The sequence below is a fragment of the Haliotis cracherodii genome, unplaced genomic scaffold (assembly GCF_022045235.1).
Source record: "Haliotis cracherodii isolate W230 unplaced genomic scaffold, xgHalCrac1.p SCAF_14, whole genome shotgun sequence".
In the NCBI taxonomy this organism is placed as follows: Eukaryota; Metazoa; Mollusca; class Gastropoda; order Lepetellida; family Haliotidae; genus Haliotis; species Haliotis cracherodii.
The window spans coordinates 19,308,463-19,325,372 of NW_027266269.1; the positions used below are offsets into that span (position 1 = coordinate 19,308,463).

The 16,910-nt window shown below is 43.3% G+C and overlaps 1 protein-coding gene across 1 annotated transcript; it reads right to left on the reverse strand.

Moving 5' to 3' along the window:
• Positions 1-232: 232 nt before the first annotated feature.
• LOC139460614 (probable methyltransferase-like protein 24) lies at positions 233-15,498 on the reverse strand. Its single transcript, XM_071242081.1, has 7 exons — positions 15,447-15,498; positions 13,441-13,663; positions 11,754-11,863; positions 7,520-7,648; positions 5,777-5,851; positions 4,105-4,243; positions 233-1,734 (listed from the first exon to the last, which is right to left on the reverse strand). The coding sequence occupies exons 2-7, from the start codon at positions 13,609-13,611 to the stop codon at positions 1,360-1,362; spliced, it is 999 nt and encodes a 332-aa protein (XP_071098182.1). The 5' UTR covers positions 13,612-13,663; positions 15,447-15,498; the 3' UTR covers positions 233-1,359.
• Between the last annotated feature and the right edge of the window lie 1,412 nt (positions 15,499-16,910).

Below are 16,910 nucleotides of genomic sequence, written 5' to 3' on the forward strand. Positions count from 1 at the left end.
TATCTGGAACGAAAGCCTATTGGGGTCAAAACTGAAATCTGGAAAAGACACGAAAAGAAATTTGTTATTACAGAAATAATTTTGTTATAAACGAAAAAAGATTTGTTATTATGAATTTTTTTTTGTTATAACAAATTTTTATTCATAATAACAAATCTCTTTTCCGTATTCCGTAATAACAAAATTATTTCCTTAATAACAAAATTATTTCCGTAATAATGAATATTTTTTCCCTTACAACAAATTTCTTTCCGTGTCTTTTCCATATTTCAATTTTGACCCCAATAGGCTTTCGTAACCTGGATCCATGGATGAGGCTGTAATACCAAATACAGGCAGTAGAAAGATCTATACCCTTCACCAGTGTTGTATGAAGTATGTTACAGTTTATGGTGAGTAACCATTAGTAATCAGTAACTGGATATTATAACAGTACTTTGCCTGGCTTGATGATGTTCACACATGAATTTCATAAAATATCCTCACAAGCCTTTAATAAGGCAAATAATCCATTCTTTGAATTAATATTTTGTGAATAAAGTTACCATTTAAAACAGTGCATGTCCAGTGAGATCATCAAACACCACAATGTTTTAGAGAGATTGGGGTTTGGGGATGGACTTGAGCTCAAAAACCTTTCTTCTGACTTTGAGTTAAAGTGGATTTTTCGTTTTCACAGTGTCTCCGTATACATGGGTGGGGCTTGGCCTTCTCCAATCAATCTTACTTTGGAATTGACTTTAAGGGTCAAGTTGTAATATTGGCCAATGTCCAAGGTCAGCCAGTATCCCTAATATACGATAATCAGATTGAAGGGGTACAGGTAAAAACGTTCTAGGTAGGGAAAATTCAAACTTGATCCAAGAAATAAAATGTCTCCTAATGAAAGCTTGCCAATAGTGACATTGATGGTCCAGTTAGGGTGTCAGTCTATACCTCCAATTTATCATACTGGTAATCAAATTATGAGGGGACAGGGTTCTGGGTGAGGAAAGTTTGGCTTCGCCCATACTTAGTCCATACTTGGTCCATACTTGGTCCAATACAGAACTTCCCCTTGCTGAGAGGCAGCTTAAATTGAATGATTCCCACGTAGCTGAGAATTCAAATTGAATGCACACAGATTACTTGGCATGGAAATAATTTCATATCCTTTGAGCATACCTCAATATTAAAAAGTGGTACATTATTATTAACATTATTATGAATATAGTAATAAATACATAAACTTCAAAATCAAGTCAACTCGACCAGTGTAAGATGAGGTAATGTTTATCAGCATGTTAACTACTTCACGACACATTCCACGAAATTCCATCCTTTTCCACTGAGTTCCATGGGATTTCCATGGAATTTCCACTAATGAAACATTTGGGCGTCTTTGGTATGGACAATGGTCTCATTTGGCTTCAACAGGTTCATGTTCACATAATGTAACTCATAGCAACAAGATCTCAACTTCTTAGTGTGAAGGGATTTATACTCTCCAAACGGATTTTTTCTGTAATTAAATTTCCGGAAATTATGCTTCTCCAATTTCCGCAATATTCCATACATTCTCACAAAGTCTTCAGCGCCAGTTGGTAAATCAATCAAGGAAACTTTGAATAGTTCCCGGGAGTGCATTTCGAATCCGATTTGTTTGACGTTCTTGAGAGATCCGTCAGCCAGCATAGACTCTATCACCTTCCATTCCGAGTACTCGATGTCAAACTTCACGTAGTTGATGTATGTCTGAAAAAAACACCAAAGAACTTTCATATCTGTCTGTCTGTCTGTTTGTTGTTTAGCAAGTATTTCAAAACTGAGTCTGGTCCTGACAATCCAGTGATTGATATAATGATTCTCGATGTCTGGTATGATAACATGTAATCGACTCAGTCACTGAGTCCAACCACCCGATTTGTTCACTTTTGTTGAATAATAGTATAACTGAATAACTTAGGAATAAGCGACAGTAAGTGTAGAGGAAGAGATTGGTATACAGATTTGAAAATAATATATGACTTGTAGCCAGTTGGAGATGACTACGATGACACGCAATCAACCAAGTCACCGAAACCTCTCGACCTCACAATGTCATCTTGTACAAACACCAGTTTAGGGGACCAGTTATTACCTGGAATCACCATATATCCAGAATAGCAGGTGAGGTGAAATGTGGTTAGCAATATTGCACATATATAGTATATATGCATGCACATTAGGCCTGGGGCGAATCCAAATTTACTTCCCGGGTACCCACCCCCCTATTACCGTAGGTAAAACATGTCCGATTGAGAAAGTGTGACGGTACTCCTGTCAAAATAAATATAGATACAGGTATAATCCGATCTTGTCATACATACACTGACATTGACATTATGCAAACATATAGAGTCAGAAGGAATGTGTGCAAAGTCAAAGAACATTTGTCACTTATAGTGTAACCATAGAGTTCTAGATATTTTTTGGCATTAAACAATATAATCACGTGACTAACCACGGATCCGGGTAGTCCTGTGGGTACCCGGGTCCTACTCAGTACCCACCCGCCCCGGGTACCCGAGTTACCGCCCCAGCTCTATTGCACATGTGTGTTTGGCTGTTTGTACTAGTCTGGACTAAGGCAGGTTTTAAAATGCTAGCCCACTGAGATACCATGCCACAGTTTAACATGAATACACTGACTCTGAGGGAACCAGAGTTTTATCCCCTTAATGCCAAGCGGCAGTTTGATTGTTAGTTAATTGGTTAAGAAAGACAAAAAATGACATGACCAGTTCTAATGTCGGCAAGTAAAAAATCTAGACGAGATATCTGACGAGTCAATCAATAATCAAACACTAAGGCTCTCATCATTATTCAGTAAAGGGGTTACGGTTACATTAGAATTCCTAATTCGTACAAAAAATGTGCAAACTGGAATTGGTTATCCTCGTTCAATATTATCAATAATTATTTGCACTTATATTTTTGAAACTATCATTATTAATATTGCTGCAATATGAAATACTTACAATAAAATGGTTCTAAACAGACACTGAATCCACATTTTGGGAAAGTCTATCAAGGGGGTTTGTCACATAGTCTGCTCGTGCTGTATCATAAACAATCTCCTCACTTTGCATATCCACAACAGTGTACATGTGACCACATCCGTGAACATCCGGGGTAGAACTCGTCTTCAGCAACCCAAGCGTGTCATAAGAGGCGACTAACAGGATCGGTTGGTCCGGCTCACCAACTTGGTTGATCGTATCCAAGGGTGCGGACAGATGCTCATGATGTTAATCACTGGATTGTCTGGTCCAGAGTGGATTATTTACATCTCGCCGTCAGATTGCTGGAATATTGCTGAGTGTGGCGTTAACAACAAACAGATAAAAACATGTGAGCAGTGTTTGTTCCAAGTAAGTAAGTCTACCAGGGTAAGTGATGAAAGTTGTGGTCTAACATTTGATACCTAACCGGCGAACATCAAATAAGCAAAGCATTGACATCATGGTGTGTGTTGTCTTTAAGGAAGTGGACACTTACATTCTGGTGTCTGTTGTCTCTCAAGAAGAGGACACTTACATTCTGATGTCTGTTGTCTTTGAAGAAGTGGACACTAACATTCTGATGTCTGTTGTCTTTAAGGAAGTGGACACTTACATTCTGATGTCTGTTGTCCCTCAAGAAGTGGACACTTACATTCTGATGTCTGTTGTCTCTCAAGAAGAGGACACTTACATTCTGATGTCTGTTGTCCCTCAAGAAGTGGACACTTACATTCTGGTGTCTGTTGTCTCTCAAGAAGTGGACACTTACATTCTGGTGTCTGTTGTCTCTAAAGAAGTGGACACTTACATTCTTATGTCTGTTGTCCCTCAAGAAGAGGACACTTACATTCTGATGTCTGTTGTCCCTCAAGAAGTGGACACTTACATTCTGATGTCTGTTGTCCCTCAAGAAGAGGACACTTACATTCTGATGTCTGTTGTCCCTCAAGAAGTGGACACTTACATTCTGGTGTCTGTTGTCCCTCAAGAAGAGGACACTTACATTCTGATGTCTGTTGTCCCTCAAGAAGTGGACACTTACATTCTGGTGTCTGTTGTCCCTCAAGAAGAGGACACTTACATTCTGATGTCCGTTGTCTTTGAGGAACTGGGCAAAGGTCTTCATCTGCCAGCCTGCAGGAGTTTCAAAGTTTTTAGGTGCGAGGCCCAGCTCCCGGAACTGAATCAAGTTGCTGCGGTTGTGGTCTCGGATGTTGATGCTGAGAAGCAAACAAGGAAAAAAGAGAATGTTCAGTTTTTCTTGACAAATCTTAAACACAGATTTGCGTAACAGGTTTGTCTGATCACGAATCTGGTTGCAAATGACCCATGGAATTTTAGGCCTAATTCGGGCAAAAACCAACACAAATAATGTCATAATCTATGAGACTGCATCATCATACAAACGTCACAATCAACATCATCACAATAAACATCATCATTATCACCATTATCATGGTCACAGGGATTATCCAGGACATTTCTATCCTGGAGAGAAAGTCTCCCCTGGTCAAAAACCAATAAGACCAAGATATACATAGTTTGGTGTGTGATGAGATTTACTAATTATCAGAGACATTTCGTCTTCAAACACAGGAAACTGTATTTGAGTTTCGTTATTGGTACCAAAATTATGTTGCAATTAATGTTACTAGATTACATAGATATATCCTCACATATACTATTTTCGAACATGAATTATTCCACAGTGATTATTTAAAAATATGTGTATATTACTGGATTATGTGCATTGTCGATTGAAATGAAATACCAATAAGATTATTATTTAAGTATTTCTGTTCATTGTCGACTTCAGGAAGAATTATTCGGGAGTACAAGTATAGATTGTTCCGCAGGTGTGTTTACTACCATCTGCTGTTCATTTCGTTGGAGGGGCGGTTGGGTAGCCTAGTGGTTAAAGCGTTCGCTCGTCACGCCGAAGACCCGGGTTCGATTCCCGACATGGGTACAATGTGTGAAGCCCATTTCTGGTGTCCCCCAAGATGTTGAGTAACCGGAAGTGGATAAGATTCTTGACATTCATGATGTTAAGGAGTTTGGTTTGAATGATAAAGTACATTTTTCAATTTTTATGGACCAAACTGGAAGCAAACATATCGCAGCATATTCTAAACTCTAAATTCAACTTGCTGTTTGGCCACTCGAAATAGTTCAAAATGTGTCATTCTTGCACAAGGATATGTTCGTGAAAACTCTTCCACCAGTGCCGTCTTATCTAAAGGCTAAGCAAATATCATCTAAAATATGATCGTTTGTGATCTAAACTTTATATATCATTAAGGAGAAAGTGTATGTACATGTATATCTATTATAAAGTATCTAGCTAAATGAAAATTACCCTGTGTTTTGAACTTCTGGTTGGATTTAAGTGAATATGTTTAATAACTTTGTATATCACTGTTTGAAATGGAATAAGATTTTTGTGCGCTTCCAAAGTGTTTATGTTGTAAAAACAAACACTTGTTTTGCCAATCAGGGATCAACAATGTTGCGCACTCCACCAATGTCAGCTGATGCAAAGCTCCATGCAGCGATATAGGAATCAGTTATCCACAGTAAGAGATAGCATGCAGAGTTGCGAGTATGAAACTCACCGTTTACAACATTTTCGATTTTTGTAGGAGAAAATGAGAGTGCCAATTGATCATCATCATCATCATCATCATCATCATCATCATCATAACAGATGCCATCATCATGAACACCACAACTTTGTCAAGCCTGTGTATTACCTGGGGTCATAGGCAAGTACTCGACATCCATATATCTTAGAGACAGCGTCGTCAAATTGCCAATCCGTGCCAATACTGGAAGAGATGCGAGATTCAGAAAATTAGTCAGATTCAGGGATGGAAATTATCACTTGCCCCCGGTTCAGACAGGCCAGGGATAGGTTGATCACAGGACAAGGTACAATCAGGACCCCATTATGCCAACAGTATTTGCTAGATTTATGAAATGAGATATGTTACTTCTCTATTCAACCCTTGCATTTTTTAAAACTTAAAACACCAAATGTATGTGTAAGGCTAAAACCTGTCAAGAAGGCTGACTCTTGAGGTTTTTAGGAAAATTGTTTCTAATATTTGAACACTTGCAAATCTTTGATCCAAGCCTATTATATCAGATGTAGACAAATTCAGTCCAAAACAAACTGATGAAAGGGCCAGTAAAGAGGAAAATAGTTATAGTGAGTGAGTATGGTTTTACACCCCTTTTAGCAATATTCCAGCAATACTGTGGTGGCGGACACCAGAAATAGGCTCCACACATTGTACTTATTTAAGGGATTGAACCCAGACCTTGGGAGTGATGAGCCAACACTTTAACTACTAGGCTACCTCTACCCAACATTATAATTTTTTAAAAATTGACAAAGTGGGTTTAGGACCCCGTTGGAGGGGACATAGACATTCCACCCTCTCTCACTCACTCACCCAAAGGGGTACACAAGACATGGCTGTTTGAGGCCCACAGTCTGAGACATACAGACATTCCAGCCTCACTCACTCACCCAAAGGAGAACACAAGACATGGCTGTTTGAGGCCCATGGGAGGCGACATACAGACCTTCCAGCCTCACTCACTCACTCACCCGAAGGAGTACACGAGACATGGTGTTTGAGGCCAATGGGGGGCGACATACAGACGTTCCAGCCTCACTCACTCACTCACTCACCCGAAGGAGTACACGAGACATGGTGTTTGAGGCCCATGGGAGGCGACATACAGACCTTCCAGCCTCACTCACTCACTCACCCGAAGGAGTACACGAGACATGGTGTTTGAGGCCAATGGGGGGCGACATACAGACGTTCCAGCCTCACTCACTCGCTCACTCACCCAAAGGAGTACACGAGACATGGTGTTTGAGGCCCATGGGAGGCGACATACAGACCTTCCAGCCTCACTCACTCACTCACCCGAAGGAGTACACGAGACATGGTGTTTGAGGCCAATGGGGGGGCGACATACAGACGTTCCAGCCTCACTCACTCACTCACCCGAAGGAGTACACGAGACATGGTGTTTGAGGCCCATGGGAGGCGACATACAGACATTCCAGCCTCACTCACTCACCCAAAGGAGTACACGAGACATGGTGTTTGAGGCCCATGGGAGGCGACATACAGACCTTCCAGCCTCACTCACTCACTCACCCGAAGGAGTACACGAGACATGGTGTTTGAGGCCCATGGGAGGCGACATACAGACCTTCCAGCCTCACTCACTCACTCACCCGAAGGAGTACACCAGACATGGCTGTTTGAGGCCCATGGGAGGCGACATACAGACCTTCCAGCCTCACTCACTCACACGAAGGTGTACATGAGACATGGCTGCTTGAGACCCATGGGGGGTGACATACAGACGTTTCAGCCTCACTCACTCACCCGAAGGTGTACATGAGACATGTCTGTTTGAGACCCATGGGGGGTGACATACAGACGTTTCAGCCTCACTCACTCACTCACCCGAAGGAGTACACCAGACATGGCTGTTTGAGGCCCATGGGGGGAGACATACAGACGTTCCAGCCCCCGTCATGCTGGTGTCCGAGGCGCTGGTCGTTGTTACACTTTACATCCTTGTTCTCCAGAAACCTGCAGCCAAAAACAGTGAAATTCATCAAACATACGTCGGCAGGGCATTAGAAATAAGTAATCTGGAAATCATTTGCTATGAAAATCTTTAATACAAAACACCACATGCTTACAAAATGATTTTAGTTACATTCATTAAGGCCAGCTCTTATCTAAGAAAATCTCAGTAGAACTATTTTTTGCCAATGCTATTTTCAACATCAGTTTCAGAAGAGGGTATTAAGGGGAAGTAAGTGTATCTAACCATGGCAAATTATCTCCCCTTTGACCACCAATAACTACTGAATACCACTGACAACAGTGTAAAGGGTAATAATTCTTGAATTCATGTACTTAATTACTGTTTGTCAAATAGTAACAATTGTTGTTTGTTTGTTGTTTCATGCCTGACTCTGCAATATTCCAGCTATATGACAGCAGTCTGTAAATAATCGAGTCTGGACCAGACAATCCAGTGATTTACATCATGTGCATCGATCTGTGCCATGGGGATCGATGACATGTATCAACCAAGTCAGCAAGCCTGACCACCCGATCCCGTTAGTCGCCTCCTATGACATGCATGGGTCGCCGAAGACCAAGTCTAACCTGGATCTTCACGGGTACATTTGCAACTACAACACATGCATCTATTGTTACTAAACACCGACTGACACGAGTTACCCTTTCATAAGGCTACTACCTACTTTTAAAAAAAGAACATGCAGAAGTAGCTATGATCTTTACTCCACCATGGGGTGTCGCAAAACTTTCCACACACATTTAATGTTAATGTTAGACACTTGCGATAATTTCCCAGAGCAGAGTTGCAGCAGATAACAGGCTGAAGGCTTCTTAACACGTCTAACGACAACACATCAGTAAAATGTTTGGAAATCATGTGAACTGTGCAACATGCCGCCAGCTCGGGGCCCCGATGTCTTATCGGGAAATCAACCTTTTCGATTACAGCATGACTTGCTTTGATGTTCTGTTTGATAGGCGTTACTTAGAAGTTTACAGATGACAAAGTAGACACAATTTATGGATAACAACTTCTTTATTTACTGTAATGTTGACATTTCAGTATAGATCCTTATACTGTTGCCAAGCAAGGCTAGGGCTTTTTGGCGAGGTGTTGGAACTTCTTGATGTGGTTGGCCTTGGTCTTGGTGTGTTGTTTGTTGTTCGGTCTGGCGGGCTGTGCGGAATGAGGAGAAGGTGTCAGGTCGGAGCATTGAGTTGACCTGGGTCTGGCGGGCAGTGCGGAATGAGGAGAAGGTGTCAGGTTGGCGTATTGAGTTGACCTGGGTCTGGCAGGCAGTGCAGAATGAGGAGAAGGTGTCAGGTCGGAGCATTGAGTTGACCTGGGTCTGGCGGGCAGTGCGGAATGAGGAGAAGGTGTCAGGTCGGAGCATTGAGTTGACCTGGGTCTGGCGGGCAGTGTGGAATGAGGAGAAGGTGTCAGGTCGGAGCATTGAGTTGACCTGGGTCTGGCGGGCAGTGCGGAATGAGGAGAAGGTGTCAGGTCGGAGCATTGAGTTGACCTGGGTCTGGCGGGCTGTGCGGAATGAGGAGAAGGTGTCAGGTCGGAGCATTGAGTTAACCTGGGTCTGGCGGGCTGTGCGGAATGAGGAGAAGGTGTCAGGTCGGAGCATTGAGTTGACCTGGGTCTGGCGGGCTTTGCGGAATGAGGAGAAGGTGTCAGGTTGGCGCATTGAGTTGACCTGGGTCTGGCGGGCAGTGCGGAATGAGGAGAAGGTGTCAGGTCGGAGCATTGAGTTGACCTGGGTCTGGCGGGCAGTGCGGAATGAGGAGAAGGTGTCAGGTCGGAGCATTGAGTTGACCTGGGTCTGGCGGGCAGTGTGGAATGAGGAGAAGGTGTCAGGTCGGAGCATTGAGTTGACCTGGGTCTGGCGGGCAGTGCGGAATGAGGAGAAGGTGTCAGGTCGGAGCATTGAGTTGACCTGGGTCTGGCGGGGTGTGCGGAATGAGGAGAAGGTGTCAGGTCGGAGCATTGAGTTGACCTGGGTCTGGCGGGCAGTGTGGAATGAGGAGAAGGTGTCAGGTCGGAGCATTGAGTTGACCTGGGTCTGGCGGGCAGTGCGGAATGAGGAGAAGGTGTCAGGTCGGAGCATTGAGTTAACCTGGGTCTGCCGGGCTGTGCGGAATGAGGAGAAGGTGTCAGGTCGGAGCATTGAGTTGACCTGGGTCTGGCGGGCTTTGCGGAATGAGGAGAAGGTGTCAGGTTGGCGCATTGAGTTGACCTGGGTCTGCCGGGCAGTGCGGAATGAGGAGAAGGTGTCAGGTCGGAGCATTGAGTTGACCTGCGTCTGGCGGGCTGTGCGGAATGAGGAGAAGGTGTCAGGTCGGAGCATTGAGTTGACCTGCGTCTGGCGGGCTGTGCGGAATGAGGAGAAGGTGTCAGGTCGGAGCATTGAGTTGACCTGGGTCTGGCGGGCAGTGCGGAATGAGGAGAAGGTGTCAGGTCGGAGCATTGAGTTGACCTGGGTCTGGCGGGCAGTGCGGAATGAGGAGAAGGTGTCAGGTCGGAGCATTGAGTTGACCTGGGTCTGGCAGGCAGTGCAGAATGAGGAGAAGGTGTCAGGTCGGAGCATTGAGTTGGCCTGGGTCTGGCGGGCTTTGCGGAATGAGGAGAAGGTGTCAGGTCGGAGCATTGAGTTGACCTGCGTCTGGCGGGCTGTGCGGAATGAGGAGAAGGTGTCAGGTCGGAGCATTGAGTTGACCTGGGTCTGGCGGGCTGTGCGGAATGAGGAGAAGGTGTCAGGTTGGCGCATTGAGTTGACCTGGGTCTGGCGGGCTGTGCGGAATGAGGAGAAGGTGTCAGGTCGGAGCATTGAGTTGACCTGGGTCTGGCGGGCAGTGCGGAATGAGGAGAAGGTGTCAGGTCGGAGCATTGAGTTGACCTGGGTCTGGCGGGCTGTCCGGAATGAGGAGAAGGTGTCAGGTCGGAGCATTGAGTTGACCTGGGTCTGGCGGGCAGTGCAGAATGAGGAGAAGGTGTCAGGTCGGAGCATTGAGTTGACCTGGGTCTGGCTGGCAGTGCGGAATGAGGAGGTGTCAGGTTGGCGCATTGAGTTGACCTGGGTCTTGCGGGCGGTGTGGAATGAGGAGAAGGTGTCAGGTTGGAGCATTGAGTTGACCTGGTTGATATGGTCAGAGTTGTCTTTAAGGGAGATTGCCTCGATGAGGTGATGGGGGATTCGTTCAGTGACAAGGTGTTGAGAGGCGGTGCGAAGGATCTCTGCATCTTACGAGGGAGGTGAGGTGGTTACTGGTTTGAATGTGTTTCTTCTCTAGTCGGGTGAGGCTGTTTAGAGTGTTGATTGCGATGTCTCCATGTAGACAACGGATAGACTGTTTGAGAGGCATCACTTAGAAGTTGACGGATGACAAAGTGGAGACAATTTTGACGATAACAACCTCTTATTTACTGTAAAGGCGACATTTTGGTACATATCTTTATACCATTGTAGACGACGGATGAATTGTTTGAGAGGTTTGACTTAGAAGTTGACGGATGACAAAGTCGAGAAAATTTATGAATAACAACTTCTTTATTTACTGTAATGGAGACATTTCGGTATAGATCCTTATACCGTTGCCAAGCTAAGCTGAGGGCTTGTTGGCGAGGAGGGGTTGGAATTTCTTGATGTGGTTGGCCTTGGCCTTGGAGTATAGTTTGTTGTTGGCCTGGGTCTTGGGGACAGTGCGAAATGAGGAGAAGATGTCTGGTTGGAGCATTGCGTTGACCTGGTTGATGTGGTCAGAGATGTCTGTCAGGGAGATGGTCTTGATTTTGCGGTGATGGCGGATTCGTTCCTTCACAAGGCATTGAGAGGCGGTGTGAAGGATGGCTCTGGCTCATTTTGACGGAACACCATTCTCGACATATATTTTTCAGGAAATTTGTATTTGTTGCGAATGGGGATATTTCAGCATTAATTATTTCCAGGGATGAAGACCAACTCTAAAGGTAAAGGAAACAGTTAACACGACTTACATGAATACAGGGCTCATTTTACTCAAAAATAACATAACATAGCTACTTTGGTTCAAGAGTAGATAAGGGCTCAAGGTCAAGGAGACCTTGCACACAACGTACTTGAAGAAGCTTTCCTCGGCCTGTGCGTCGGACATGTTGGGGGACACCAGGATGGGGGGCATCTCCTTCACATGGATCTGGGGCACCAGGAAGGGGATGGGCCTCAGGGGCTGAAACACAACACTTTTAGGTAACACAACAAGGATACCTACTCACTCACTTTTAGGTAACACAACAAGGCTACCTACTCACCCACTTTTAGGTAACACAACAAGGCTACCTACTCACCCACTTTTAGGTAACACAACAAGGCTACCTACTCACCCACTTTTAGGTAACACAACAAGGCTACCTACTCACCCACTTTTAGGTAACACAACAAGGCTGCCTACTCACTCACTTTTAGGTAACACAACAAGGCTACCTACTCACCCACTTTTAGGTAACACAACAAGGCTACCTACTCACTCACTTTTAGGTAACACAACAAGGCTGCCTACTCACTCACTTTTAGGTAACACAACAAGGCTGCCTACTCACTCACTTTTAGGTAACACAACAAGGCTACCTACTCACCCACTTTTAGGTAACACAACAAGGCTGCCTACTCACTCACTCTTAGGTAACACAACAAGGCTACCTACTCACCCACTTTTAGGTAACACAACAAGGCTGCCTACTCACTCACTTTTAGGTAACACAACAAGGCTACCTACTCACCCACTTTTAGGTAACACAACAAGGCTGCCTACTCACTCACTTTTAGGTAACACAACAAGGCTACCTACTCACCCACTTTTAAGGTAACACAACAAGGCTGCCTACTAACCCACTTTTAGGTAACACAACAAGGCTACCTACTAACCCACTTTTAGGTAACACAACAAGGCTACCTACTCACCCACTTTTAGGTACCACAACAAGCATTGATAATACTATTGCCAGATGTCTGGGCACAGCATCAGGTCTGACCAGCAGCGTCTTCCATACTTCAAAGATTTCTACACACTACATTTCTCCACTCCACGGATCCAGTACTGACGTGCTTGTTTTAAGTTAGCTAAAGAAATGAGGCTGATTACAAGAGTGACTATAGAGTTTCTAGCTTTGACATTTGGCTGAGTATTCACCACCCCTCCCCCCCAAAAAAAGACAAAAACAAAAACAAAAAACAGCATTAATATTTAATACTTTGGAGGGGTCAAGTCGTGATTTACTTGTGGTTGATGCGTAAAATTTTGTACAAGATTGGGCTTTTTGTAAAGTTCATAGTTTCCTAATTCAGAGGAATTTTGAGATTGCATTTAATATTGCAATAATATAAAATAATGCAGTAAAACCTGTTCCTATTTATTGGTCATGTCATAAGTAAACACAAGTTACTTCTACAAAGTTATTAGTCATATATATTAATACATTGCAAGATGATATGGGAAATGTTTAGTTCCAAATTGGGAATTTTTATTGACAGTAGCTGCAGACTTGGAACCCAACATGGGCCAGTGGGGAGGTCTAGATAAATCCCTGGTACCGGGGTAATCTGAATATTTGTTGGACTATGAGTATTCCCACCCCTCCCCCCAAAAAAACAAAACAGTATTAATATTTATACTTTGGAGGGGGCATTTTAAGGTGTGATTACTTGTACCTGATGTGTTTCACAATGAATAAAATAATTTCAATAAACAAACAAACATCACAAACAGTTCTGGTGGCCCCTTGTGACTACAAATATCAGTCTACATACCCTCTCTGTAGCGTGCCTTCGCAATCCAACTGGCCAAAACTTTGGCTCATTTCTTTGTCGGTGTCTGTTTGATGCTTGCTTCAGCCCATTGAGGATGTAGTACACCCCTCCGAATGATACCATTGCCACCAGCAGGTACATGAGCACCCGACGCCGACGTCGTAGACACATCACTGAAAGTTCCTGCGACTCCTTTAGCCAGATCTCATCACTTCATATTATACTGGAAATGTGAAGGAGAAAAGGTTGGTTGGTTTGTTGCTTAATGCCGTGCTCAGCAATATTCTAGCTATATGACGATGGTCTGTAAAATATCAAGTCTGAAACACCTTCTGACAGCATTTGAAACAAAACTTCTTCTAATCTTTATTCTAAAATGGTAAATGTCCGACATTTCCATGTGAGTGAGTGAGTGAGTTGGGCTTAACACCGCTTTTAAGTGTATTCCAGTTATATCATGGCGTGTCAGCTTAATGTGGCAGGAAAGCACAGAGGGATGCAGGTCTCAGACATTTACTTCGGTGAAACCCACAAGCACGGGTATGGTGCTGACAGACCTAGAAACATAATCGGGGCAAACCAAGATTCGAACCCACAATCATAGGATTCTGGCATGGACAAGGGATGCAACCCTGCACAGCAAATCACAGCGCTTAGACACCTGGGCCACCCGTGCCCCCTATTCGACATGTACCCATTCACTATCCAAATAACTCTCAAGAGTAAGAGATATGTTTTAGGTTAGTGATGGGGAGCTGAGGTGAGGTGAAAAGGGGTTAACGTCAAGATTATTGGACTTTAAGAATTGACGTGTATATGTGTGCTTGTGTGGCTGCTTTTACCAGTCTGGGCTCATGCTGGTTTTAAAGTGTTCACCCACTAAGATACCATGCCGAAGTGTAACACTGATAACCCACTCACACAGTATAATGACTCCGAGCCAATCAGTCCTTTTTTAGCTCCTTTATGTCAAGCGCCAGGCAATTTAACAGCAAGTATGAGCTTTTGACGTGTTTTGGTATAACGCGGCCAGGGATTGAACCACCAACCTCCGTCTCTCTGGGAAGATGCTCCAAGCATCAGACCTTGGAGGTGGTCTAGTGACGGGAAGATGGAGATAGTGACATGAGTCCGAAGAAACGAATGAGGAAAATGGTTTAGGGTATCTAAAGTACATGAAGAATGGAACTTGAATATGACACATCAACAAAGACCAGCTCTGGTCATAACGGCCCAAATTTGGTCAAAATGAATCACTGTCTGTCATATGGTTTACTGATGGTTAAAACGGATCACTGTTAGTCAAAATGGACCTGTTAATATCAAATTGAAAACAAAAAAGTTTCTCAGTTTTATACTCATTTCATAATCATTATCCTTTTACAAAAGTTATAATCATCACCATACACCAAACTTTGTGTGTCATTGAATATATATAAAAATACATACATATACACTTTTGTAGACATTGATGATGTAGGCTACAAAAGGACAATGTTTTCTTGATTGTAACTAAGATGTAATCAGTGGTAATTGATATCAAAGAACCATGAACCATCCATACAGTATTTTGATAAGCAAAGAACCAAACATATTACAAACACCAAAGGATTATTTTGGACATATGTAGTTGAAGACATAATTTATAGGGACATGTACATGTTTCTTTCACAATTTCTCAAAGATGCATTTCTCACAATCTCACTCATATATCTCACGTCAGGATACCTACTAAATACTTGTGTCACTGTCAAAATTCACGATTCACTGACCAACCTTACTTTAGATCTACATGCTGCATGACATGCCATAAGACATGTCTCACCTAGTGATCTGCTGTTGACGCCGTAACTCGTATTCGTAATCATCCTGACACTGAGTAAAGGTACGTCTCCAAGTCAAACAACTTATGACATAAATATAGAAAAAAATACTCTCAGCGTCAGAATTAATGTCAAGAGAGCTTTGTCATTTACATCTATCGATGCTCATCTTTGTTTATTCACCTTTACTGTGTTCGAATTGTCTTTCAATCCCGCTTCCGCATTAACACTTCCCTTTCTCACTGCGCGAGAGCATTAATGGGAAGTAACTCTTGAAAGTGCAGACCACGTAGAATATGTTTCATGAGACAATTTCTTCCGAATTCAACTCAGTTTATTGATATTGCATTCTGTAGGGATTAGGGCATACAGTTATAAACTATAAAATATGACACGAACAGTGTACATTTAATTAGAACATAGTGAGTGAGCTTGGTTTAACACCGCTTTAAGAAGTATTATAATATTATGTCAGGAATTACGCGGATGGGGGTGGCCCACTGTTTAAAGCTAAGGTCCGGGTTCTAATCCCGTTATAGGTACACTTTGTGAAGTCCATAAGCACGGGTGGAAGGCCAAAAATCAAAAGACAACATTGATGCGAGCTATCAACACTGCGCAAAATTGAATTGTGTGTTGAAAAGGCAATTGATAGTCGTGTAACAAATGCAGCAATAATGTACACAAACTGTTGCACTCAAATGCAGGTAAATATCTTGTGTGCAAGACATCTAAATACCCTGTTCATATTCACACCATTTACTCACGTAAGGAATTTTGCTTATATGTAGCTTTACGTGTGTATACGTTTATTTTGTTTGTTTGTTGTTTAATTAACGCCGCACTCAGCAATAGTCCAGCCATATGACGGCGGTCTGCAAATAATCGAGTCTGGACCAGACAGTCCAGTGATTGAGATCATGAACATCGATCCACGCAATTAGAATACGATGTCATGCATCAGCCAAGCCTGACCAAGCAAGCCCGACCACCCGATCCCGTTAGACGCCTCTTACACAAATAATTAAAGTAGCCTTTTGAAGACCTATTCTACCCCGGATCTTCACGGCTCGTGTGTGTTCGTAAATTTACAATGCGTTTAACATGAATACCCCACTCAGACACAGTATACTGACTCCGAGCCGACCAATCCTTGTTTTAAGACCCTTAATGCCGAGCGCCAGACAGAGTAACAACAATAACCATCTTTTAACGTTTTTTGGTATGACGCGGCCGGGGACCTTCCGCTCTCCGAGCGGACGCTCTAACACCAGAACTAGTCAATGTAGTACATTATTTGAGTAGTCCATTGCAAGTATAATTAGTCTGTTGATGTCGTTTGGATATTAGTGACAGCTAGCTAAACGCGATAGAGGGGTCCACATGAACACAGAAATGGAAAAGAACGAGTACCGAACAGTCATCAAGTTTTTTACTTCAAAGAAAAGTACTCCCCAAGAAATACATGACCGCATGTCACAAGTGTATGGGGATAGGTGCCCTGGCTATTCCACTATTTAACGTTGGGCAGCTATGTTTAATGCTTGGAGAACAAGCCTTGATGATGACCCTAGGTCTGGACGTCCCTCAACTTCCATCAATGAGGACTCAATCCAGGAGATGGGAAAATGTATACTGTCAGATAGA